Below are 27,952 nucleotides of genomic sequence, written 5' to 3'. Positions count from 1 at the left end.
AAAAGCCTGAGGCTGCCCCCACAGACAAGAACATCAGACTTCTCCTGCAGCTGTAGGGCCTGGGGACCTTCTGGATTCTTGGAAATACTGACTAGTTTTCAATTCTGGCCAGTTTTGACCACAGCTGGATTTCAAAATGCCTGCAAATCAGGAAGCCCAAGGGTATCTTTTACCTACCTCAGGTCCTAATTTCTAGAGGCATAAAAGAGGTTGCAATATTACCCATTCCTGTCAAGGCCAAATGCTGAAAGTATTTGAGTCAGCCCGTCTCAGAATCGTGGTGTTACTTTCAAATCATGACAATTATATTAACACATGTTCCTTCTCCTTACCTCCTCGTTTGCAGACCTCTGATGTTCCAGTGATAATCTTTGAAATAACAGTGTGAAAACATCTAACCTTCTCTTATAAAAAAAGAAAAAAAGAGGAAAAATGAAAATTCCTGTGCAGTAGTCTTCTGATAACTGCCTATATCACAAAACTCATTGACAAAAATAGCTGAATTACCATGCTACTTGTTTCTAGATCTGACTTCTTAGAGATATGGCTCTTTTGCCAGTTGCGTAGAGGATAAGCCCCCAAGATGCAAGCGTTACGGAGCAGCCAGAGGGAAGGAAGCCAGCTACAAGGAACTAAAGCACTGCAGAGCTCACTCTGAAGGAGGCGGCCCTCAATACGGACCTCAGGAGAAGTAGGGAGAAGCCAGGGAAGTAGAGACTCAGTTCCTCCCCAGAAAAAAAGGTGGCAAAACCAAGAAAGGACTAGGTAATTGTAGTCCAACTGAAGGCAGACCTGGACTTTTCCAAGTTTTTACCTTCCCTAGCAGGGCAAAGCTCCCCCAGAGGAAGTCAGGTTCTGTAAGTCCCCAACCTGTCTGCAAATACTCAGTGCTGTAACCAGCAACTTGTGCATATTTCCCCAGAGTTTTGGAGAAATGAAAACCTCCAGAAAACTGTCATTTCTTCTCCAACTTTCTGTGCAACAGGAGCCCTCAACTATGGGACTGCCAGTCATTTCACATAGCCTGAATGCTAAGACTTCCCAAGTGCCGCACTGTAGGGAGTTCTCTGCATTCCGGGGATTTGCCATCAACCCAGAGGGATACTAAAGACACCGCAGCGGGACACACGCCTGTCAGAGAGCTGCTTCAGCGGTGTCACAAGGCTATGTGGGACCACCACCAGCTGTGGCGGGTCCAGGCAGCAGGTTTCCTGACTTGCCTCTGTGGTGATTTGTCCATCCATCTCTTCAGGTGAGAAGATCCAGTGAAAAGCTGGAGTCCACTGGAGCAGCAACAGCCCTGGGAGGCAGCACAACTGTAACGGTAAAGCTCCATGCCTCAGGTAGCCAGCTGCGTACTCTCTGCAGTCTTGGCTTAATTATAGCAATGTAACAGACTGTCCCTTTCAGTTAAATCTCTGGTCTCTGGGCTTGAAAGGCCATTCAGAACGTCACGGACATTGTATGTCCCTACATAGAAATACTTAGAGCCTGCTGAGGCAGCCAGGTGGGGATCCTAGAAGCATCTTCATTCCAATTAGGAGTACTTCCTCTAGCCCCTGCTTGCCTGGCTTTAGCTATAGCAAGACCTATATTTGGCTGGATGTATTAAAATAAATTGTCTTCTCTACAGCAGCATTGCCTCCTCCCCACACCCTGTCAGGCAGCTTCAGTGGCAGGGGTGTCTCTGATTGTTTATAAAGTGGAAGCAACAGCACAAACAGTTCCGCTCCTGTGCAGTGAGAGCACGAAAACGGCTTCTTAACCCGCCTCTCGGAAATTCAACTCCACAGCTCTCCTGACAACAGAGTGAAGCAGATTCACACCCCCACCTAGCGGGCACGGCGCAGCCCGGGCTCTCCGGGGCCGGAGCGGCTTCAGCTCTGCAGCCACGCCCAGCGCGCACCCCCGGGCAGCTCTGCTTTTTGAAGCAAAGGGGTAAAAACAGCTATGAAGAAATCGGAGGGCATTACTTTTAATCGTTAAGCGGAAAGCACTTTAAGGAAAAGGCACGTTAAGCCTACTAAGTTACCAGTATTTTATCTAGACACGACTGCAAACACAACTCTCTCGCTTTATACCAGTGCAATGATTAACTTCTGCAAGGTCAGTGCGATAGGCGTGTAAAATGTTAGCAGAATGGCATAGCAGCATTTTAAACCTGTTTTGCTACACTGGAGAGAACTAAATGCTCGAAACAAAAGACAAGTAAGTCTTCTGTAAATAAAGAGGTTTGCATACTTCTGTGAGAGCCTACCAGCTCACAAGCCGAGTCACTGGCAGTATTCTCTGGAGACAGTTTGGGGTTTCCTCCTATTTTTTTATTTTTTTTTTAAGTACATGCTCTAGATAAAGGTGAAACAAATAATTGTAAGGTGGAAAGTAGAAGATGGAGGAAAAAAGCCTTTTTTACCTATTTCCACTTCTGACCGCTCAGAAAAGACACCTCCAAACCCCCACCTCAGTTTCAAGAGCAGGGTGGAGGCGCCACCCTCCGGGCTCGCTGGGGCCGGCCACCCCATCAGCCCCACGACCCGCCACGGGGGACCGCAGGAGGCCCGCAGGAGCTCCGTTTGGCCGGCCTTCAACTACTTTCATCTTTTCTAGTACAGAATGAGACACACATGCTTTGCAACTCATATTAGCCTTCAAGCGTCTTCTGCAGGTCAGCAAGAAATCACAAACGTGCACTTGCGTTTCCCAGCAGCGTATTGCCCTTTGACAGCTGATTGCATCTGTTTCCGAAGAGAAGTTCGGCCACTGAAATCTGTTTGTAGTCTGCAAACCAAAGTCTCTGCGTACAGCAGCTTTGCCACCCGTAAGTATTTCTTACGGGATTCACCCGGACACGCTTTGATCTTCCAACTCATCATTCCCATGAGCATTTGGGTTAGGTACTGCACTTTCTTCCCCTCCTGAAAATAACTCCAAGTTCTTGATTCAACATATTGTAGCCTACACACAAATTAACTGCGTATACATACATGACATCTTCATAAGCAACACAGTTAAGCAAGGACTGACAAAAGCTAGGCTCAGGGGGACCGTCAGGATGCAACTCTTCTGCTACTCTTCTGTTCGGCCCAGGTCAAAGACCAACTCAGCTAGCATGGAAGTCAGAAAACTCATTGTTCCTGTCATGCAGATCAAGTCCGCAAGTAATTTCACGCTCATTGATGAGAGATACCCTGCACGGTCCAGGTTGGAGACAACCTCACACATGCAGCTACTGTTTTTGCTGTTAGGGTCAGGAAGCTGTAGGTAGCATAAACTGCGTTAGTGGTTTAGTTGTTGAGTAACATGTCTAAAGACTTGTCCGTTCAGACAGGGCACATGGGATCGGCAGTAATCATCTACCTTCCAGTTTCTCAGTTCATGTAGGGAGAGACACACCTGCCCACCTCCACAGCGACCTTTGTACCTCAAACGCTAGCCCTGGAGAGCAACCGCAGTTCCGAGTTTACCGTCTAACATAAATTAGTAAGAGGTTTATGCACTTTCACTGCCAGTTGACAGCTTTGCTAGCAGACTTGCTAAATTACAGGCACAAGCTTCAGTTCCCAGTGTCACAAGAACCACTAGGACTTCTTCCAGATTTCACAGAAGTTTGGAGTTAAGACACTTTAACCAAGCCCTCCTTCAGACAAACCACACAACCAACCTTTGCTTGTCCTTTATAATTGTACACCAGAACAAGCGTTAAATCATTTTCATTGCTTCACTGTTCCTACTATTTGCCTTCAACATTCAGTAAATTTTCATCTTCCTATTCTTCAAACATTCCTGTCTGTATACAGCTTTGGACTTCCTATGTTCAGACTTAAAGGCAGGATACAAGGCATCAGGACAAGTTCACCAGCTGACTGTATGCAGGAGATGAGTGGAGCTTCTTCACCAGGTACACAGCAGAAACTGAGCCTTACCAGCATTGCTGGATCTTGCACTACTGCCTGTAAAGCCTCAGCAAGAATCAGTCCTTCCCGAAGAGCTCTCCATGGCTTACCGCCTCAGCACCTTACTCAGGCCTTCTCCATAGCTTAAGCGCTCCCTTCCAGAGCACCACTGCATAGGCACATTTACCTCTCTGTTAAGAGCATGCAGTACCAAGAAGATGCCCAACACATGTGCTATGGCCCTCACCAGCACAGCCCTGTCTCAGCATTCACTCATTGAGGAGGAGCACTACATGAGGGTTTTTTGATCCCTGCTACATGGTATTTCACCATAACATATAGTCTGGAATAAGGAAAGAAAAAAGGACTCCACTGTTTCCTTCATCTTCAGGCAGACTCCATGGTAAACACAACATGCCTCCTCTGTACTTTGAAGGTACTGCCTGGAAGTAAGCAGCAAATAATTCTCTTCATACCTGAAGTGCCTGGTCCTTCTCTAAAAAAAATGCCACTGCTTCATCCCTACTCAATCCACCTTACTTGCAGGACTTCAGTAAGCTGAAGTCTGACAACTAAAACCTTAGTACTGGCCTCTCTTAATACAGGCACTAACCCAACTTGCTTAAATTAAGCTTTATACCCCACTGCTTGGTTTAATCAAAGTTCATTCTTCATTAATCTGGGAGATTCCTACTGTGACACCATTCATACGGCATATAGCAACCACAGAAGTGATGACATAGAGTATTATATAGCAATTCACAGCATACCATTCAGTTCATTGGCTGTTTTCACCCAAAATCAAATCCCCTTGAGGCACGCATGGGACTTCTCCATCCTGCCGCATCACCCACGAAGTGCACACAGGTCCTTGAGCAAACACCAATGGGTTTGCCTTTGCCTGAGGCAGGAATAACCCAGACTTTTTTCCCCAGCATATTTTTTATGTGCACTACAGGGACTCTACCCCCTTCCACAGTGTGTAAGTGTTCTGACTGGGCAGGGCCAGCTCGCTTGGCAGATCCCCTCGTGTTGACTAACCAGGTGGCTTTTGCTAAGTGTGCATCCCGATGCTTAAATGTCCCACCCCCCATTGCTCTTAGCGTAGTCTTCAACAGTCCGTTTTATCGTTCGATTTTCCCAGAGGCTGGTGCATGATAGGGATGTGATACACCCACTCAACGCCGCGCTCTCTGGCCCAGGTGTCTGTGAGGTTGTTTTGGAAATGAGTCCCTGTTGCCAGACAATTCCTTCTGGGGTGCACGCGGCAGAGCATGGGAAGCTGGGAAAGTCCTTGACTAGTGTAAGCACTACTTAGCCACAACAAAAACATCAGTGTATTATCAAGATTATTCTCATACTAAATACAAAACACAGCATTATGCACCAGCTACAGTGAAGAAAATTAACTCTATCCCAGCCAATACCACGACAGCTAGCTACACAATTTGCAAGTTATGATAAACTGTTCCTTTCTCCAATGATTATCAACAATATCAATCAACACTGTAACTAATATTAAGTCCTTAAAAGTATTTGCCTCCACAGCCTTGCAACAGGAATACTGTGGCCTACGTGATGCATTTTGCATTACTTTAAGCATTCTGAAGTGCTTAGAAGGAAACACACGAGGCTGGGAACGCTGTTAGGAAGATGAGTTTCAAAATAAACTGATCACCCCTGTAATTAACTGCAGTAAAGATTTAGTTTTGAATTGCCACCTAGAAAGTGTACTTCTTCCTGCCAGAAGCTTCCATCAGGGAAAAGCCTATTTGATGCTAGCATTTACTCATGGAGGCCCAGGCTTCCTCTCCAAGGAGAAAGGCTGAGCATAGCTTGTGACAGACTCTGTTCACCAGCCCTCCAGACTTAGAGTCTGCAGACTGAAAGAATATCGACCCTTCAAGGAGACTTTTCTCTTTTTATAAAAAAATTCAAATCAAAAGCTGCCAGACTGATAACCAATAGACTTACTTTTCTTCATCACTGCTCTCACACCCTCAGAGGCAAACCAAGGATGTTTGGGATGACGAGCTAAATTTTAAACAAGATTATGAAGCAACCCAGACTTAAGCAGAAGCTCAAGCTGCATACCTGAGATGAGAACTAGGCCCAGACAGAAAATATCCCACAGCAGAAAAAAAAAACCACAACAAAACCCACATTTACATGTGAAATAAGCCATGTTTGCATAACTCACTTCCATTTGCCACAGAGATATCCCACCCATTGCAGCCCTGGTTAGCGACTAAAGGCTGTTCCTATGGCGATGGTAGTTTCTCTCCCTGCATCTGCTAATGATGAAAGGCATTTCTTTCTATAAACACTTCTCCCCTTAACTTTACTTGATACTTCAAAATAGCAGCCTAGCAGTATGGTAATATAAGCCTACTCCTTGTTTCCCTGAGAATCCATCCTAAACTTAAAGGAGCATACTAAGAAAGGTCAAAGAAAACTTATGTGCAAGGTCCCGTGTATGTCTAGTAGCACCCACTCTGAAATACTTGCAACAGAACAAGCAAAAAACCCAAACCACACCAACAATTTCTTGTATTTTTCAAGAACTTTTGGGCATGCTCCTTTACACAACAGTAGTTCACTCCCATTTCATTTCCCATTCATAATGCTTATCAAGCATTAACTTTAGCTTGTCAAAACTGCTTCCAGAACGCAGCTACACAGAGACAATTTATATTTGATATATGGAGATAACTGGTCTCTTAAGTTACAGGACATTCTAGGATATACCTGAACAGCTAGCATGGAATGAGTATCACATGCTGTCATTCAGTTACTATATGAACAATTTAGCCTGACCCAGTACTGCAATCTCTTGCCCAAGGTAACACTTCAAAAGCTACTGCATCAGTGAAATACATTAAGATCTCAGGTAAGAGATCCAAGAAAAGGTAGGGATGACTGAAGACAGTCAAGCCAGGCAGGCACGGCCGTGCCTATTTCCCCTTTCATTTACCTTTTTGATCTGTAGGAAAGCTCCATACCCTGTAATACAACAAATTACAAAAAGTGTTCCTCTTCTCCAACCATTTTCAAATCAAGTAACTAACTGGACCAGTTGTTACTAAAAATGAGTCTCCTATAGAGAGTTATAGAAGATTCTTTTCTGAGTTTTATTTGTTTATAGCAACATGAAGTACATGTTTCCACTCAGGAATTTTAGTGCAACAAGGAAATCCATTACCGCAATAAGCCTCAGCAAGGTGATCTATCTTTCTATATGCAACGGAAAAGATTATTTGAAGTGTCTCCATTTATTGCACAACAGTTTAAAGCTTCAAAAATCTAAAGAAGTAGCTCTCACAGAATTAAACAAGCAGACACTTTGCTTGATTATGAAATGCTTTTGTTGGATGAGCTAAGTGTTTTCTGCAGTACAGCAATTCGTTTGTAAGCCACCGGCACTACTACAAGAGTGGTATCAGCGTAGAAGTGGTGACATTTTAGCAGTCTGTGCAAGAATTCCACTCTACTTTTTGCAAGTTGCATATCTTGAAGATACATTCTCCCAGTTGATCACATTCCAGATGGCTTTCAAATAATCAGGTCGAACATTTTTATACTGAAGGTAATAAGCATGTTCCCATACATCGATTCCTAGCAAAGGAATGAGACCTGTAAAAAATAATGAATCAATAAATTTTTTAAATCTGTGAAAACACGCTTTACATGTAAAGCCTTATATTGCGTTCTGAAGTTGTACCCAATTTCTGAGTCTTAACCTGGAGGAAGACAAAAGAGCTCTCCAGCACACAGGTGCTTACCGCAACATTTCACAGAATTGTTTGCTCTCCACACACAGACATATTGCATAAACCAAAAGAGCTGATTAAGACCTCCAAATACACCAGAACTGCCCTGAAGACATAACTGAAACAAGATAAAGTAATTTTTGAAAGGTTTACATCTTTTTCACACTTATGCAAGCTTTTTAATGAAAAGTTACACCAGGAAGGAGTCTCTTGCCATGCCAGTTTGCCTCCAATATTTTAATTGCATGTTATTAATTGTCTAATTACTTTCCTTGCTTTTGTGCTAAAATATCCTTCCCGCTGAATTTTCAATGGGGAGGGTTTTTTTTGGGGGGTGGGGTGGGTCTGAAATTTGCCCACATTATACTGTATGCCCCTATAATAAAATTCTTTTTTTTTTCTCCTACCGATAAACAATACATGGACTGCTAGCAATACATGAAATTCCTTGCCATTCTTCATTAATTCTACAGAACATGTTTTAAAGATATCTGCAATAGGATTTGTACAAACAGCCACTGTGGGCAGGATTCGCATTGGCCATGAGCTCCTCCCTCTGTCGAGGGTGTCCAGCCTGCCATCATCACTGCCATGTCACCCTAAGCATGTAAAAATGTCTTCAAAAGTGATCATGGCCAGTATTATGCTACTTGCCTAGCTTACAGCTTTATTTATCCCTAACCAAGGCTTATTTAATTGACACTCACTGCTCTTTGCCATTATTAAGGAAGCAGATTATAAGCCGCCCATTTTACACCCAGCCTACATAGTAACAAGAGTGACTCTACAACCTCCCCTGCTCCTGTTGTCTGGCCTACACTGATGGTTCTGTGAATAGCCCCTCTGCCAGAGAAAAGAATCTAAAGGAAAGAGGCTTAATCTTCCTTAATACAGACAAGCTACTCCCGTTACATAAAACAATCCAAAGGAGCCTAAGCTAAAACTATTGTCTAAGAGACAGCACTTTCACAACACGCCCCATTTATTTCCCCTTTGACTAGACAGACTTTAAACCTTACTGCTCTTCACAGTTTTTAAGTCGTGCTTTACAAATGCTGTTTTAAAGACAGCAAATGTTTTTCAGTTCTGCTAGTAGTGATGTTCTGTTTTCCAGCCTATTTATTCAGCAATTTCTTCTCAGCATTTGTCCAAAAACCACTTCTCATATCTCATACACTTGCCTATGAAATCCACATACACAGAAGCAGAGGGGAAGGAGAGAAACCTGACCTGTTGTTCCTTGCAAAGGGTCTTGATTTGCACAAGCTGCTATTTGTAGGCGCCCCTGCTCTTTGTTATAGCCAAGCCACCCCCAGCCTGATCCTTGAACACCGACTGATACGGCTGTCAGCTTCTCCTTGAAGTTTGCGAAGGAACCAAAGTCACGCTTGATGGCTTCCATCAATTCTCCTTTAAAAAAAGGCATTGAACATCAGGTAGTTAACATCTTTCAATTTCCAGACATCACCTGGAAATAGAAGGAAAGAGGAGCAGAGGCATTTGGGCTCTGTGAGAGAAAGTGTCTAGGCAGAGTAGTTGAATCATTAATTAACAGTTATGACCCAACCTGCTTAAGAGAGCAAGCAGACTGGAAAAAAATCAGTGCAGTAGTCAAACATGCTGTCCTCAAAGACACAGTCAGAGTGGTATCAACAGGACACTCAGGTGTTTGCAGTCTTGTCAAAAAGGGAAGAGAACACCACAGGGGAGGACTAGGAAAGAAGGTAAAGGGCTAGTTTGCATACCTAAAAAGGCAACACGAAGTGGCTGTGATTTCCTTGTCTTAATACAAAGGAACATTTGGGCATCTTTGATATCAGTATAATGAACCTACACATAGTAAGAGGTATTTAACCACTTCCCTCAGATTTTAGATTTATATCTGCTTCTACAGTTAAGTAGTCTATTTGATATGGACAAGCAGGCTCTGTGATTAGATCCCTTCTTTATTATACAGCTAAACTACCCTGTGCTGGGGAACAGAAAATAAAATTGTTTAGTTTGACAGTGCACTGTCAAACTACTTCCTTTCCTCTACACCCTAGCACACTTGTGGTTTTCAGACATTTAAGTATTCGCTCAAAACCTGAAGGTATCTACGCTCCTTTAATTAGCATGTGTAATAATACTTCATACAGTGCAACGCTAGAAAATTCTTCATTCTTCACTCTTTCCACTTTCAGACAGACGGTCTTGAAAATCTCTTGGTGATAGCTGCAAATGCATCTTAAGACAGGCTTTAGCAGGCTTCCTACAAAAGCCTTGAACCATTCAGTTGAAACAAAGATGACATTTTTGGCTTACTGACTTTCACAGAAACTTCACAGAAACTGGGAGACAAAAATCAAGACTTTAAAACACCTTTTCTGACAGTGTCATCTAAAAACAAGCTCTATCAGAAATGGACTGACATCACAACTAATTGTTGAAATTTCAGCTTTGAAGTTTCAAGACTTTATGCCGTAGTCTTAACTAGATCTTCAGAGCATCTTTGTACTTCCGTGGTAGAGTCTAAAGTCACAAGCAGATGTCACCTATGAATGCTGAACTGGAGTACAAAGCACCTGAAAGCCCACCAATCTACAGACAGGCATATAAACCTCATCCAAAAACCCTCAACCTTATCAAAACAGTTTTTGTGAGATCTAATTAATTGCAGGTCAGTTGTAGATAATTGTAGCTAATCACTGTTCTATCCTTCCAAAGGGGATTTCTTTCTTTCTTTAGGCTTTAACTGCTACACTATCCCTATTTCAAACTGGAGCATAAATCCAGTCACTAGGTTGGGTGGTCTGCAGCATATTTCTTCCTCTTCTGTGAATCGAGGACTTATATGGGAACTTAATTAGCATAGCTTTGGAAAACTATTTTCTCATATGACAACAGAAAGGACAATATGCAGCAGTAGCCAAGTATTTTGCAGTGCACACAATCAGATTTAGAAATTAAAAACACTTAGAACAGGGCTAGCTTTTTATATTCTTTGCATCTGAAAAATCCTGAATTCCTCAGAACTGGGATAACTGTCACATAGACAGACAAACTAACTGAAAAATAAAGATCCTTTAGACTCTTCCAAAGACAGAAAAGATCATCAGTTCTACTGGTCAATTAAAATTGACGCAATAAACCATCGTAACAAGCACTAACCTTTAGGCTCTCCTCCTCCATTAGGAGAAAGGTTTGTCCAGAAGATGGTGTGGTTGATATGACCCCCGCCATTGAACTTCAGTGCAGGCTGAAGTGACACTTGAGCTGTAACATCACCTAGGGATGCAGAAGATAAAAATACATAGATAAATAAAAACATCATCATCACCACACAAGTCACTAAGTTGCCACTAAGCCTCCAATCATCTCCAAAATCTTTCAAGTCTTACTAGTCTATAACATGTCTATGGAAATGATAAGGTTTGTTACTGTTACCCGTACTTTAGATAGTCACTGACATAAACTACATTAAGGAATTCTTTATTTTTGCCTTTTTCTTATCCTACAATGATATGCGATCTGCCAATATTGCACCTATCAGGCAACCAATATATGTAAACATATAACATGTGCTGCCATTCTACAGCACAGTAAAGTGACTAGTAGAGCCAAAACATTTTAAGGATCCAGCACTTGTAAATTGCTCACTATTACCGCTACAAGACAAGAACATTGTTCACCCATTAGCTCACTGATTTGAAAACCAAGAATTTTTAAACTTCTTAAACAATTTACAGGACAAAGAGTTTGTGCTTCAGAGAATGTTGATGAGTACAGTAAGCATGTACATGAACAAAGTGTTCTTCTCCCTCCTATTTTTTGGTTTGGTCTAGTTTTTTGGAACGAGGTACTTGCTGGAAAAGACAGCTACCCAGATCATTTTACTCTGCATTACAGAACACTGCATCTGAAATCAAGATCAGACAGCCCTGTACTTCCTCTCCTCAAAATGTCATATTCCTTAGAGAATTCACTGGTGCCTTGTGCCTCTAAATGGTGTTGTACCACTTCAACACAAATGTTTTAAATGCTATTATGGCTTACATGCACTTAGGTGTCATATACATCAACTGCGTATTTGTCTTACCTCTATCTGGAGGCAACTAAGATTGTTTCATAAGAGTCAGCAGAGCATCTGATGTGAAAACAATGAAGGTGCACAAATTTTACATTTGTTACTGAACTTTCATTACAAAGTATTTATTTAGTAAAATGACTGCAATTTCCTGTTGACTCAGTCTTTGGTTCAAGTTACTAATGTAAATATGGACTAAATCCACAACAATCAATAAGTTTTCTTCTTGTTTTACAGTACTACTAGAAAACAGAATTCATGCCTTTTAGTTATACCTAATTTCCAATTATCAGCACCACTGAAGCTTAAAATTAAAACTTGTTCCTAATAGCATTTCACCTTATTTAAAAAAAAAAAAAAAGAAAAAAAGCTTGAATTAGTTAATCCATAACTTTTAAAAGAAAGTATTTCCCCTGGAAAGAAGGGCTTCCCATATTTTTTCTCCTGTATCATCTATGTCAACTATACCAACCATCTCATCTGTTGACTGTAGATATACAAACCTTTTGCCAGTGCCTCTTTGTATTTCTCCTCTGCAACATTGAGGTTGTTCACGTAGGTGGCATGATGCTTGCTGTGGTGCAGCTGCATAATCTCTGCATTAATATGAGGTTCCAGAGCGCCATAGTCATATGGCAAGTCAGGAAGAGTGTGCTTTTGCCTAGAGACCAAGCATCCCAATGGTGCTATCAACTTGGCACTGCTTCTAAAAGAGAAAAAACAGAAGTAGTTTTATTCAGTATTTAAGCTTTACCAGTGAAACCACAACTGTTATGATCAACCACTGTAAGTATATAGGGTGATATCTTAGCTAAAGAAGTCAAATTTCCATTTTTCTAGAGTTCAAAGCACACACATTCTGTGGCTTCATTGCAGAGGTGAACGCACGTGAAGATCATAGATCTAGGGCTTCACAATGTAAAGCTGCCGCTTCTCAAATCAAGACCCCCATGCCACTGCAGAGTCGCATGGTCTCCCACACATGCAGTCAAGGCAAAGGTGGGGAGAGGAAGGGAAAGGCAGCAGTAACATGCTAACATTCAAAGCTTCACCTCATTTTTACTGATTAAAAACAGAAGCCAAGATCCCTCTAGTGTTTCCTGCCTTCACTATGCAAAACGTCCCTGCACTGAAAAAGGCTGAAAAATCCACAGAGTCACTGAGTTCCCAGGAGTGAACCTCTTTAGCATTAACGCCTCCTGTGCCAACACGCACGCTTCACTGTCCCTATGGCGGCTACTGGAAAAACCACATGCTGGCGTGAAGACACGACAGCCGTGATGTCCATCCAGCACAGAAAACCGTGCAAGCGCTAGCTACCTTCCCCCATTTTAACACCTTGCACTTGTCATAAGGCATGACAACGACCATGATAAAAGGAGAACTGCTGGGCTGGGAGGAAGGTCAACTCCTAAGGCGCTTTTGTATTTTGCTGGTGACCTTGGCATAAACCAGGGACAAACCAACAGCAAAACCCTCGGAGCCCTGAAGAGAGGCCAAACGCGGCGACCCTGCCTAGCAGAAACAAGAGGGTCTGGCAGCACCAGGTCAAGCAACGAGAGCCCCTCGGCGGAGGGCAAGGGCAGACAGAACCTGGGAGGGTGAAAGGACAACCACCAGCAGCCCCCCAGCCCGCACCGCTGCTCAGGCCGGCACCGAGCCCTGCGGAGCAGCCGGCGGCAGCGCGACCTAACTCCTCCCGAAATGGCGGGGAGCTGCTGAGAGCCAAGGAGGGAGCGACCCCGCCGCCTCCTCCTCCTCCCCCCCCCCCCATCGCTCGGCCGCGGGAGGGCGAGGGCGGCCCGGCCACCGCCTCACGCTGCGCGGCTCTAGCCACCATTACGGTCCCCCACGGCGCGGCTCTCACCTGCCCGCCGACGCGAGGCGGCACAACATGGCGGCTATCTCGCAGCCCGGCGCTACACCGGCGGCGTAACGGCGTCTCCGCCAGCCCTCGGCGCCTCCCGTCCCCGCCCCAGCTGGGCGGCACCGAGGGCGGGCAAGCTGAGGGGGTGAGCTTCGCTCCCATGGAAGGGCCTTACCCTCCTCAGCTGCTAAGGAGAAGGACGACTAGAGGAACCTCTACCAATCGGCAAATTGCCTGCCAACAGCTTTTTGCCTGTTGTATGGCGGTTGGGTACCAGAGAGGATGCAGCGGCGCAAGGCAGCCGTGGTTAAGCTCTGAAAACCTGCCTGGCAAACAAACGTTTCTATCAGTTTACTGGCAGGACGAGCAGCACTTAAAAATACCTCCTCAGTTATTTTGTGTACAACTTACGTTTTTTTGCTTCATTTCTGTTCTTTTCCTTATTTTTGTGCACATCTTGCTTCCCAACATCCGTTTTCCTCCTGGGAGCAATTCAGTGGCCTTCAGCACTGATGGAAATCCTTCATTCGGGTACCTTAACCCCATCAGCTAAAAACAACTAGTACAGTTAGCGCAAATGAGTTCAAAGACCCATTAAAAATTAGGTCTCCAGAAAGGTCAGTGAGAACTCCTCCCTTCAGAGTTTGGAGGCACTCAGCAGACACGACAAACATGAAGTAAAATTTGGATTGTATAGAAATCGGCTACCACAAAACCCTCAGGCTTTCAGGTTTTGTCTTTTTAAACCTGTGTATTTTAAGATCTTACAGAACCCACATTTATCAGACTATAAAACCATAAGTTACAGAAATTCGGCAGGGGTTAGGTCTGAGCAACCTTCTTGAAAATTGCCAGAAAATACACCTGAGACACCCACACAGGGCAATCCCAGCCTACCGTGAGGCACAGTACAGTGGTGTGCGCCCATCCCCCTGCTTCTTGAAGGACCCTAGAAAACCATGTTAATTTACTTTCACCTGTCAGCCAGCAGTACTCTCCAGAAACCTGAGTGGTGAAAATAACTGCTTTATCAATAGATAGGATAAAAGGTCAATTGTCTAGAATCAACACAAGGTCTAGAAACAATGTTTTTCCCCTGAATGCTGAAAATCTGTACAGCAATATTTAGGCAGTACCTAATTTTAAAGAGGAATAGGTTGCATTTATTGGGGAACAATAAAATGTTATATTTTGTTAAAATGAACCAACTACGTTCAGGATTATTAAATGCCATAATATAAGCATTGACAGCCAGGCAAGAGAATTAGTATTACTGGGTTTAGCATTTATCTACGTATTATACAGCAATTCACTAATGCTTTGCAGTATGTGTTCCAAGAAAGCAAGTCAATTATATGATGCATTTTGTTATTAACTGGTGCAGTTGCTGAGTTGCCTTCATTCTGAAATATCAAACACCCCAGCCTGCTTATTTAGAAGATACCCTCTAAGCAGAGAAAGACCTTGCCTTACAATTGTTACTTCAACAAGTTAAGATGACTTCTAGTCTGAGGGTGTAATTTGTATTTATAATTTTTAGCTCTTTAGCTATTTTTTTACTGTTTAAAAACTAATACCACACACTCTTGAGAAAGTTAAAAATCATCTTTATATGAGGTTTAAGACATCAATGTGCTATAGTAACAGACAGATTTAAGTAGCAAGCTGTCACCACCTGAAAGCTATGAATTTTTTTTTAAATTTAGCACAATTAATAGCAATTACTGTAACTCCAAAGATATTTCACATTCTTCTAATTCCTGATGCTAGGTGAAACGATGTGTATCATTTTCTTGGCAGTAGTTGCTTTCATATTTCAGACTGAGATTTGAACCACAACCACAGATTTCCCCACAAGGCTTTTTACCATCGACGTTGTCAGATGAAGCTGTTATAATCTATTATCAGCATTTTAAGCTTCTTACAAATATTATATTCTACCATGTACAGGCTCCAGTATGCACATATACACACACACTACAGATAATGAAGCAATACGATATGAAGATCAAATATAGTATCCCCAGCAATTACAGATCTAGATCAGCATCAGCAATTTTTGTTAACTAGAAATTACTCTGGGTGCCAGATGCTGGTACTTTTTTATATAGGTATTTGTCACTTCCATTTCATGCATTCAAATTATAACTGCTATTTTTCAGGCAATAAGGGCTAAAGTAACAGTCAAAAAAACAATCAGGTATCACCAATGGAATTTACTCTTCCAGTGACAACTACTAACTGGTTTTAACACATTTAAGTGAACCCTATGAAATTAAAATAGCAGTAGTACATGGACTAGTACATCTCTAACACAGATGGCTGCACCTAGTAGTATTTTAATTACATCCATTTTCTTGCTACTGCAGATGCCAATTCTCATATAATATGCCAGTTAAAAATGGCACCACAGAAACCCTCCTATAATCCAGGAATTTATCATAACTGTGTAAATTTCTTTCAAATTCAAGTGTGTCCTAGAACTTTGGAGAAACACTGCTTTCACACAAGAGTCTCACTGTTTCCACAGTGAATTACAAAGCCATAAGCTCTTTACTATTGTTTTAATGGCTACAGAGGAAAATTTTATTACCTATCTGGTAATTACAAGATTCACAGGGAGAAAAATGTTGAAACTGGACTTAAGTCTACACAAAAGTATACTGCTAAGTACTGTGTAGCCAATGCTTTTTCATCTCCTTCCTTATGTGCTACCATCTCTAAACTAGTAGATGGAAAATCACCAGAAATTCAGGTTCTGAGAAATGTGTAACTGATTGCTACTGAACAATAGAAGTATTGCCTTTAATCAAGGGCTTTTTTTAAATCCTCTGCATCTGTTAAGTCAGTTCCCTCAGGTAGGCAATTAAAAAGCAACAGGAGTTACGTCTGGTTTAAGAGGCTAAATTACTAATGCCTTAAAGTTTTTTAATTTGTGTATTTACATGTTGAATACTGGTTTTTTTTAATCTTTATAAAAGCCAGGTTCCATCTCTAAGGTTTATTTTTATTAACCTTCTCCTTTTTTCCTTATGTGCCTGTAAGGACAAAACCTGTAGAATAAGCACTATCAGGCTGGCCTGAAATTCGTATGATAGTACACACCTGTAATTTCAGGTATTTGGCACAAGCTGTATCAGATATGATTGACACAGGAACGAAGTATGGTAAACACTGCATACAAATAAGCCATGTACGCCAATGCAGAACAATGAGGAAATTACATTATTAAAAGGTTTTATTTAGGTTTGGTCAGTACAGGTAAGATAATATTGGAGTCACAGAGCAATATGCATAAACAGGATACAACAGTTCTTAAAAACTGAGTAACTATGCACACAATTCATACACATTCGGTCACCTAAGGAGAAAAATGCACAGATGTATGGTGGGAAGAACTGTAATTAACACTGAAACTACTACAGGACTCCTTCAGCAAGTCCATCTTTTAGTGATAAAACTACTGTACTGGGCAAACTTGGCAGTCATAAACCCACAGCTACTATGACAAATCTTGAAGGTGGTGTAAGTATAACAGTATGAGTAAGAATGCCCTTACACAGCACAGGTTCTAGATATACACAGATTTGTACAGACATCATTTATGTTATACTTTATGGAAATAATTTCCATTTCAACTTCACATTAACTCATATAAAAATAACTTGAGCTACACAAACGTCCTTTTAGCAACATTCAACGTAATTAACTGTTAAAATTTCCAAAGTGGCAGAGGTATTGAAGCAAAAAGAAACCCACAAAAAGGCAAAATTGTGACAAGTATGCACTAATTTAAACGGCTTCTGGACAGTATCCTCTCCCAATTTAAATGACACTGTATAAAAATGCTGCAGAAAAATGTTACAAAACTGAACCCTGCACATTTACACTGGAGTCCAAACCATTCTGGACATGACGGGAACCCACAGTTCTGTTACCTTTCATGCTCACCGTTTTTTCCTCTTGAGGATCATGATTGGAGTCTGTGTCATTTGAGTGGTGAGTGAGAGAGTTTTCACTGCCAGTGGGAGAGTCTACACTTTCATACCCAGTACTGAGCTGGTTTATGTAGCTACCACCTCCTCTACCAGTTCTATCTTCAGAGTGGTTGGACAGCTTATTACCATTCCCTGGAGAAGCCGGGAAGTCATCCTCTGTGCCGCTACCCTCCCTATAAAATCCAGGCCCAGACGTCCGCTGATGGGAGGAACTACCATTGCTTGGTCCGTTTGCCAGGCGGCTGCAGTCTTTGCCCACAGCCTCTCCCTGGTCTGTAGGCTCAGAAGATGGAGTCCTGCTGGTACCTGGGTTGGAGGCCTGGGACTGCTGCTGCTGGTACTGCGCCAACTGCTGGCGAGTCTCCTTCAACTGCTGCTGAAGAACTAGAATGGTACTCTGCATACCCTCTACCTCCTCATCAAGCTGGATGATGAAGTCATTCAATTCTATATAAAGAAAACACATTTGTTGCAAATACTTAATAGCCCATATATAGCTTGAATCTCAAGACAAAAAAAGTTAATATCCTGTAACTCAACATTTTGTGCTGAAATTTTTCAACATCCTATTTTTCAGCCATCAGGTATGAACTGGTTTTGATACTCTGCCTCTGAAGGAGGAGATGCTTAACTATCACTGACAATTTTTTCTCATATATTCTGAGTAGCAGTATAAAACAATTTCTGGGCAAGAAAGGAAGGTATTTGGAAAACAGCTCAATTCCAGTAATTAATATTTTGCAAGTATATCCTCACATATCTACTTTTACTCAACTATAAAACCTTAGCAGAAACACTGTAAAAGTGACCATGAGCCACATCTGTATATAATAGATCTGAATAATTACAAAAGCCTATTCAGTGACAGCACAAAAATATTTTAGTTGCATTTCAAGGTAATTTTGGCTCTTACTGTTCTTAATTCTTTAAATCCCACATAATGGGACACACAAAGGAAGACTTTCTTACCAGCAAAACTGTTAAGTAATAAAACACCCTGTGGAATTAGTTATGTAGCAAGAAAAATTGTTTTTACAGTTAGATTGCATTTTGGAGCAAAACAAATTTGACCTGAAAACAGTAAACGAACCACTAAATCCCTCAGTCTTCAAGTCAACTGCATCATTGACATGATAGAGCAGATAAAATGCAAACTGCTTATTACTGTAAAAATCCATTAAAGCGTTCTTGCTGCTATGGAAAAATCATTACGAAAACTGCTACTGCAGGATTATTATAGTCTTTGTTCATATGGGGAAGAAGCAATAGGGGCTAAGAACACATCAGCTCTGAAAGCTTACTTTACTATGCTGCATTCAAGAGTAGACATCTTTTAAGAATGCTTGCTTCAATTATGAACTTGATAAATTTAGATCTAGTGCATTACCTAAATAGTAGTTAAGGAGCAAAAGGGTAACTATTCCAACAACATGTCCTTACAGAAAGAATAATTTACCTTAAGAATTCCAGTTACTATACATTATTTTATACTGCTATTATCTCAAAAATATGATTGGGGGGGGGGGGGGGGGGAATCTATCCTTAAAAATATTGGAGATGCCAGACTTAAATAGCAACAAATCTAGTCTATGCTATCTTAGAGGCTTCAGTTTTAAAACAAAAACTATCTGGGTTTGTGTGTCTAAAAAGCTCATGTCCCAAGACTTACTGTAATAATCAGGTAACCTACTCCTACATTCGCCTCTAACATTCAGTGATGCCAGGCAAAGCTCTTAACTGAAGATTTTTTTAAGTTTGCATTTTCCCCTCCACTTAAATTGCACAAGAGGTCAGAGTTTATAGGTAATTTCAATTCAGGTTTACAGTGCTGTAAAATTTGGACTGTGAACGCAATAATGAGGTATTTTTTGTTCATCTGAGTTACCTGAGCAAAAAAAAATATCTATTTTTATTTTTTTAGGCATTGTTAAGAAGTTGTTTATTTTTAATGTAATTTAAAAATGAGTCAGAGTTAACAAGAAACATTCTGTTCTCAGTGCATGCTTAGCTTCATGCAACATTAACAGCTTTCATCATACCAATTCAAATATGTGCAGTCTAAACATCCCCTATTAAATAGCAAGGCCTACAGCACGACATCTGGCAATTTCAAATTCAAACACTGCATTACTGGAGCTGAAAAATCCCACTAGTTCCCCAAAGTTAAGTTTGGGGGTTTTTTAAATATACAATTCTTTTTTCCAAATTAAGACTAACAGTCAAGACTTAAAATTTTCATATTTTACTCAATGTTGCTCTTCCATTCCGGCAAAGATTGTTTTACAGTATGCGTATCATCAGGAAATTAAACTAGCAGAAGTGCAAGGCAACTTCCATTTTCTTAAAAAAACCCCTTACCATCCTGACTGCTTTTAAGTTCCTCACTATATTTCTTCTGTAAAGCCAACTCTGCCTCAAGCTGTGCAATACGTCCTTGGGACAGCTGCCTTCCAAGCTCTTGATTCTCCTGGATAAGCATTCGACACTTCGCCATTAACTTTTTGCCTGTTTGGCTGCAAAGGAAAGAGCCATCTATCACAAAATGAATACAAAACCTTCAGTAATCTTCCTCAATCACAGACAAAAAGGAGATGCAATTTCTGCATGTCACAATTCAAGGAACATTATGCCTCAACATAATTGTCATAGCAGAAAGTCTCCCTATAGTTACCACGTGCTGTTCCAATGCCCGTTGATCTTCTGCCGCTGTCCCGTAAAGTGGAAGGCAAGTTTTATTACTGCAAATATGAATAAGCATATTGTTCTTTTTTGATACCAACATCTGGATTATCAGTATGCACAATCTTGCATGTGCTAATTCTCAATGGATTTAAGTATTTGATTAAAGATGTGCCTTGTAATTCAAGAGATCAAGTACTACATTAAAATTACACATGTGAACTGAATTATAACCAAAAACCTTCTTTGTTTATTGTGCTGGTAAAATTTAATAATTAAATTTGGGCAAAGAAAAGAAAGTTCCTCGGGGCAAAATATTAAACCACGTTCATTTGTCACAGTGACATCCATTCTTCTTTAAGAAGCTTAGACGTTCTTTTGAATGCTGTCCAGGTACTTCTTTAAAAAATTTAGATGTCTATTTTTCAACTCAGTTTATATATTTGACAGTAATGTACACAGTCTGTTTCATGATTTCTATGGTCAGCTTTTTCTAAACACATCTTGCATGGTGAGGAGAAAGTAAAATGTAGTTAAGTTGGCAAGAGATTAATAATAGACTCCTTCCTTAATTTACTTCCTTTAGAATGACAGATTTCAGATCATGTATAATGATCATTAGGATGTCCAGTTTCTGAAAGAAATGGAAACAGGCAGGGAAAAAAAATATTTCAAATTGAGAAGATTTTCTTTACTAAATGTGTAACATCACACATCTTTAATCTTCACGATAAATATTTCACTGTGAAGCATTATAGGAAGTAGTATGCAAATTGATATATAGGCAATACAGCTGACTCCACAGAAGAGAAAATTTGAAGTCCTTTAAGACTCTTGGTCTGCCAAAGTCAGGATAGCAACCACAAACAGTTCTCCTTTTAATAAGCTCAGCAACTTAATGAAACTGTCCTCTTTCCTACAGAGGCGTAAACTCTCACAAAAAAACCCAACCCAAACTTGAACAGGTTTATTATGAATTCAATGGCAGGACTTGCATTACTTTTCAGGACCAAGGAGGTAATTTAATTTTTTTTTTGTTTGCTTTTAAACATGTGACAGAGATTGAAAGAAATTTTTAGGATTAAAATAGTAGAACAGGAAATTTCTGTTACAATTCACAGCCACAGTTCTCTCCTGCAACCAAAATACCCAAAGAATTTAAAATAATAATTTCCTTATCAACTACCTTTTTAGCATTCAAGCTTAGACAACTTTTAAGTTCTGCCAACTCTGCCCCATTTAACATTTTCCGACTGACTCTCCCAATCTTTCAGATGGGCTGCTCCAGAAGCAATCTGGCTCTGTAAAGTCCTGGAAGCCTGAAACTCTGCTAAAGGCAGCAACCCGTTTTCTTTCTTGATGTGATGTCCAATGCCAGGTCCTTGAAGTTTAAATTGTGCTGACCTAATACAGTCCAAGTCGCACACTTAAGATGCAAGTTTCCTTAGAGATGTTCATTCTGTGTAAAGCAGGACCACTTTGGAGATAACCAATGTGACACATCCCAAAAGTTATTAGGCAGACATGCAATGATTTTTAGCCATTTGCAAATTCCTGTTACTGCATTCATGATCACTACAGGTTGAAGAAGTTCACAGTGCTTAAGTCATTGAATGCTTTTCTCTTCACAAAACAACGTCAACTGTAAAATTAGCAAGTACCAGTTACCTTGTAATTTGGACAATTTTAGAATCCCATTAACTTCTTCATGTTAACTCCTGCCAAAATGTGAATTATTTATTACCTGTATAGAAATTTGCATAGCTACCTATAATGCTATGTCTTCCCATCAAAATATTTCCAGATGTTCTGAACTAGTAGGGTTCCAAGTAGCCTCCCCTTGCAATTTACAAAAAAGACAACACATGCAAGAACATAAAAATCCAGTAACTATTAAAGTAACTCCTATCAGCTGTAAAACTAAGTTTGCATTGTTTTCACAAATCCTCTTAAACATACATGCAACAGAACCTGTAAGAATATAAGTGGTTAAATTTCAGAAAACTAGTGTTTGTTGTACTAGGCTTACTGCAAATGACTTTTTAACTAATTTTTAATCCAAGGGTATATGCTATGTTTAATGATGATTGAAATGGCTTAGCACAGCCATTCTTTTCATTACATACCCTTTTATTTCTCCCTCCAGACATCAGCAATGATTATGCTGTACACCCTTACCTATGGTTAAGGCCCAGAATGAATACTGCTTAGGGTTGCAGTTAACACCTTACCCTAAATTAGGGAGTTGAATAGGAGCATCATCTCTTTCAAAAACTAGGTCAGATGCCGTGAAGTAAGAGTAGCTGCACACAAGGATGGACAATTACAGCCATTTAAAGGCAAGGTGGAGGGGTGGGATGCAAGAAGAATTAAAATCCTATAAATACTTTTTATGAGTCATCCCTTCTTTACCTTTCCAGAAATAATAAATAAAAAAAACAATAAAATTTTAACCCAGTTAATGAAGGCAGCCCCAATTTTTTACCAGGAAATAACTAATTTTCTGTGTTCCTGCTACTGTATATATGATTATGCACATTCACATCACTGACTTAAATTATATGATGCCTGTTAGGGTACGTTGTAGCTACAGAAATACCAAAATTTCTTTTGATACTTTTGCTTGAAAGAAGGTGGTATGTTACTTGACTCCCCTCAGTTATACACACATTTAGAGCCTGAGGTCTTAAGAAAACCAACCAACCTGTATCTAAATATATTAAAATGATTTTCTGAACTCAAGAGTTAAACAAGCAATCTGCACGGCATGCCTCTATCCGCACATTATAGTCAGCTTTACAAATGGCTTGGTAACACGTGAACAATTTATTAATGCAAGTCTTACCTCTGTTTTGATGCTAGATCATTAAAATCTTAGATACTGCTATAGCAAAACCATTCCAGATGTATCACTTTTAAAAAGGGAAAGTTTTTCTGTAGGTTTTTCTTTTGCTGTTAAGTCATTACTCATGCAAAAAAAAATAAACCTGCATAAGTACACTACTCTTTGATCCCATATCATCTGAAGCACAAACAGTTAAAATACTTTGAGTTAAAAATACGTAATGCCATCTTAATAAAAAGTCATCAAAACAGAATACATCACCTTCTGTGACAGCTGGATGTCTGATTTTTAATTTAAAACTGAATTTTCTAGGATCAGATTAAGTCATAAAATGTTGTCCAACTCTTGAAAACCAAAACCTCAGATTACTAAATCAAACTCAATTTGCTAAGAAAAAAAATAAACACATAAATGCTATACCAAATCTGCATTTTGCTTTATACACCTCAGGCATTCACTCCCAACTGTCCCGGATCGCTACTCTTACAAGTAACTTGGGACGACAGAACAGAGGCATCAATAGAGTAGCAAAGGCTCCTTCACTGATTCCACCAAGGAAAATGCATGCATTTAAATTTTTTTTTGGTTTGTTAAAATACTGACTTCGTTTTCAGAGAACGAGACAATGCAGAAATAACAACCTGTTCAATTCTCGTTCATCCCATGAGTTTCACAATACAACAGTATAACCAGCAGTGTTCCTTGAACTATATATTACAACTATTTCAAGGCACATTTTATATAGAAGTGCAATACAAAAAAAACCAGGTGTACAAAGGAATAAACACACCCCACCAACACTGAAGACAGGTGCCATTGTGTGCCTTCTGTATTGAGCATTTAAGATCAGTTCTTATAGAAGATCGAAAAATTCTCATTTCTGCATGAAAGCATGCAGTGAAATACTTATCACAACCAGTTTTTCTTATACATGCTGGTTGTGATCAAATATATATTGCTTTCAACAATTTTAAACCTGCAGTTAGATAGAATGTACATTTTCGTACAGTCCTAATTTTGAGGCGTCCACAGTATTACCAACCATCCAGAAAACAGTTCATTATTTAGCAGCATTGACTTAAGGCTCCGTCAAGTGCTAGAGAGCCCAAAGGCTAAACAGTCAAATGTGTACACTACCACTGTTGTGATATCAGATAGCACTCTCACGGCTATTCAAAACTGGTTAGCAAGTAAATTCTTTAACGCAAAATTCACCTCATCGAGTTTTGACCCAGCAGTTCAGTGAACAAGCAGGAAGTCCACAGTCTTATTGGCAAAACTGACTTACAGTGTCTCTATGTCACTAGGCTCAAGGTTAAGAGCGAAGCATATTCCACTTCTACATTTTACGGGAATTTTACATGTTCAATTCATGATTTATAATCTCTAGGTTCTCTCTCCTCCAAACTGTCTGTAGACACAGCGTGCCACAGACTTAAGACTTCTGTTTCTCCCTCTATTTTCTTCAAATAGAACAATTTTGCAAATGTCTACATGTTCTAGAAAAGATTTTTTTTCGAAGATGGCCATTTCTTCAGAATAGTCCGACGCCGTCAGGCCTCTGAAGCAAAGGGGGAGAAAAAAGCTGAAACACAAGGTTCATCTGATAAGTTTTACATTAAGCATTACAAGCTGGACAGTATAAGAATGTGGCTTTTGCCTCAAAACGTCTGAGTCTTGGTGTGGAAACGAGTACTTGGCTGTCCCACCATAGCATTCTCGTAGTGGGACTGTCAGGGAAGTCTTGACTGGGGAGTATTTGTTTTGTTTACCTATCAGGCGTAAATTTCCAGGCACTCAGTTCATTTTGGGCTTGTTCCAGTTTGTCTTTAGTCTGTTCCAGTTCACCTTTCATTTTTAGGAAAAACAAGTTGATGGCTGGGTCCACCATTGTTGATCGCAGTTGGGCAACACTAGGCTGCTGGACTTGCTTGAGGTACTGAATCTGATTCTGCATAAAATAAGAAAAAAGATGTTATTTATACAGTATTAACCAAAATTTTAAAGTAATTTCAATAAAAACAAAAAGAGTTATTCCAAAGATATCAAAGCAGCTTGCCTTCTTTCAACATTGTAACCTGAAAAAGGCAGGATAAAAATCACTTTTGCCCACCTGCACCCTATCAATGCACACATTCACCCAATCCCCCATCCCACCACCCACCAGCCTTAAGCTTTCAAGGCCAACTTCCCCTCCTCCACTTCAAATTGTTTTCTACATGTCAGTTTACATTTGCCAAAGCAATGATTGGAGCATTATAATTCTCCTTTTTATATCTGCCTGTACTCTTTTTGGGAAGATAGCTGATTTCCAAGTAACTTCAGTGGAAGCTATTATAGAATATTACAGCTGATATTGACAAGTAGTATTTTTAAGGAAGTACTACAGGTTTTTTTGTGGGGTTTTTTTTGTTTTTTTTTTTTACGAACTGCTAATTTTTTCTTTTGCAAATGCAATAGTCACAATGGAAATTTACATATTTATTTTTTGAAACAAAATTTCAAAACATTAGCATCAGTTGAACAGATTTGGGCTGGATTTAATTCTCCTGCAATAACCACAACACAAGAGACTTACGATTTTATAATTTATAACCCAGAAGACTTAATACAATCAAGATTTCAGAAGAAGTAACTGTGACAGGATTTCTTTTAACTATAGTATTCATTAGTCAATACTTGTAAATATTTAAAGTAGGATTTGTTTTTGAAAGTTTGATATTTGAATCCCATCGCACCTTAAAATGTACTAAACAGTACCTGTTTAGAATCCAGCTAATTACTAAAATCACATTAGCCTACACAGAGAGTATTCACTCTTAAGTTCAATTTATTATGCTCCCTGTATCACACATATTTCTTCATCAGCAAGAGGTGAACAAAATTCCATGAGATTAAAAGAGAAGCATTAATTCAAAGTTGGGAGGTTTGCCTCCTGCTGCACACAATCTTGCAACCAGACTTGATAGCAACAGAGTTTCACTGAGAAACAGTACAAGGCATCACCAGCAATACTGAGGGAAAGTCAGTCTCCCTCCACACTTTGCTTTACTTGGGACAAGAAGCACAGTCAAAAGCACTGTCTGTTCAACCATTTCCCTGTACACACAGTTACTCTGTTACGGGGTCTTGACACAGCAGTGGCAAAGAGGAAGCATAAGCACAAACATTTAATTTATCTTAAAAATGTGCAGTAGTGACCTCAGTCACCTCCTGATTGCAGACATGTATTTTAATTTCTATATTGTTAAGTAACAATAATTCTTGGATTTTATTTCAACTAAGTGATTTTAAAGTTGTTGAAATAACTGAAATATTTCCACTGACTTTGCGTTTATCAAAAATATTTAGCTACTTAAAAAATTAAATAACTATCATACTTAAATTTTTAAACAGACAAACTTTTATGCACCCAGAAAGAAATATAAAGGGAATAAAGCACTGCATAAAAATATTTAAGAAATAAAGTACTCAGGAACCCACCTACAAATGTTATTTAGAAACAGGAAGTCCAAATTAAGATTATCCTAACACTTCCTGGATGCTACTCTACCCCTAGAGGTCCTTTGCCTCACTGAATGCACAAGATGTTGCTCACTGAATAAAGATTTAATTTATCGTTCTTGATGTATGTTTTCTGTCCATCCCACTTTGACGTACTACTAGAAGTATTTCAACAATCTGTCAATTCTTTGTGAAGGGTAGCACTAGTAGAAGGTGACTGTAGACTGACTACTAGAGGGAACAGCTAGTGTAACACATGTCTGCACACATCCAGACACTCCAGCTGGCAACGTATTGCAGGAACATAATTACGCTACACCAATGTGGTTCCCAATGTATTTTTAGATGGGCATCAAGGGAAAAAGACAACAGTGTCCTTTGTCTTACCTAGGCCCAGCTCTCTCCCTCTTCTACTGCCAGCTTAAGAATTGTAAGATTCCTTGGATCAGTAGCACAAAGAATTGCTGCCACCTGCTCTTCACTCGTGCCAGAAATGCACTGAAACACCAAAGAGGACCCAGCTAATTCTGTCTAACGTCAGTTATTTAGCAGTCTCATTTGGGTACCTCTAGCTCACGCTCCTAGGCCAAGCAGAGAACACTTGCAAAGGCTCCACCACACCTCAGCTGTCATTCACCAAAACAGTTGTGTAGAAAGAGTTTACTTACTTGAGCTGAACAACCCTTGCTCATTCCTTCCCCAAACTTAAAGACTATTTATTCCTCCAGTTTTTCCAAATCAAATTTTCTCCATCCTTCCACAAATGCTTTCTCTAGTTGTACTCCACAGTTCTTGCCTGTCAGGCTTTTCACCCACCCACACCTAGCAACATCTCCCAATACAACCCGCTCCTAAAGAAGGCTGCCGTACCTCTTAACCCCTCTGCCTACTTCCTTATTCCAATCTTCTTTCTGCTTAGCCAGTCCAAGCCTCCCTCATTCTTGCACCCTCTAACCACTCCTCTGGTACACCTCTCCTCCCATTGATACTACAGGTGGTAAAGGGTGGGGAGCAGAAAAGTTTGCCTGAATTCAGGACCAACTTCAGGCTAGAGCTGAATATACAGGAATAGTCATGTCTAATGCCAGACCAGGAAATGCCTACTCTTAACACCTGAAATGCCTACTGGCTGTTCATATTCCCAAACATGAAAGCCCACGCTAGCTAGTGTTTTTCAGAAGCCCATCAGATGGACAAACTGGGATTAATTTTCACAAACAGAATAAAAACCTTGGTATCAGCTTTCTCTCCGCTCCAACCTAAGAAGGAGAATACTGAAAGTAGTATGTTTAGAGGACATCAGGCTGTGTGGGGTTTTATTTGGGTGGAT

The 27,952-nt window shown here is 40.3% G+C and overlaps 2 protein-coding genes across 3 annotated transcripts in view; both read right to left on the bottom strand.

The window, feature by feature from the left end:
- Positions 1-6,995: 6,995 nt before the first annotated feature.
- SOD2 (superoxide dismutase 2) lies at positions 6,996-13,724 on the bottom strand. Its single transcript, XM_064446966.1, has 5 exons — positions 13,597-13,724; positions 12,233-12,435; positions 10,814-10,930; positions 8,894-9,073; positions 6,996-7,526 (listed from the first exon to the last, which is right to left on the bottom strand). Exons 1-5 carry the CDS (start codon positions 13,623-13,625, stop codon positions 7,381-7,383), a joined length of 675 nt encoding a protein of 224 aa, XP_064303036.1. The 5' UTR covers positions 13,626-13,724; the 3' UTR covers positions 6,996-7,380.
- Positions 13,725-16,816: 3,092 nt separating this feature from the next.
- WTAP (WT1 associated protein) overlaps positions 16,817-27,952 on the bottom strand; it is a 28,328-nt gene continuing 17,192 nt past the window's right edge. The window contains exons 6-8 of one of the 2 annotated variants that reach the window (XM_064446962.1): positions 24,891-25,069; positions 19,953-20,107; positions 16,817-18,041 (exon numbers count right to left, since the gene is read on the bottom strand). In XM_064446962.1, the coding sequence (XP_064303032.1) occupies positions 17,458-18,041; positions 19,953-20,107; positions 24,891-25,069 (918 nt within the window). In that variant the 3' untranslated portion in view covers positions 16,817-17,457. Of the gene's footprint in view, positions 18,042-19,952; positions 20,108-23,380; positions 24,680-24,890; positions 25,070-27,952 lie in introns of those variants that run through there. The other variant, XM_064446963.1, reaches the window with a different exon arrangement.

This window comes from Phalacrocorax carbo, chromosome 3 (assembly GCF_963921805.1).
Source record: "Phalacrocorax carbo chromosome 3, bPhaCar2.1, whole genome shotgun sequence".
NCBI lineage: Eukaryota > Metazoa > Chordata > Aves > Suliformes > Phalacrocoracidae > Phalacrocorax > Phalacrocorax carbo.
Note: the sequence above shows the minus strand (reverse complement) of the source record. Positions and strands in the feature narration are given on the sequence as shown.

What these genes read in the sequence shown, in the direction of transcription:
- SOD2 (XM_064446966.1), bottom strand. Translation starts at nt 13,625, where the DNA reads ATGTTGTGCCGCCTCGCGTCGGCGGGCAG. An exon ending in TGGAGGAGGAGAGCCTAAAG is followed by an intron (nt 9,074 to 10,813) that starts GTTAGTGCTTGT and finishes CTTTTTTTAAAG; the next exon opens with GAGAATTGATGGAAGCCATC. An exon ending in CCCTTTGCAAGGAACAACAG is followed by an intron (nt 7,527 to 8,893) that starts GTCAGGTTTCTC and finishes TATTTTTTACAG; the next exon opens with GTCTCATTCCTTTGCTAGGA.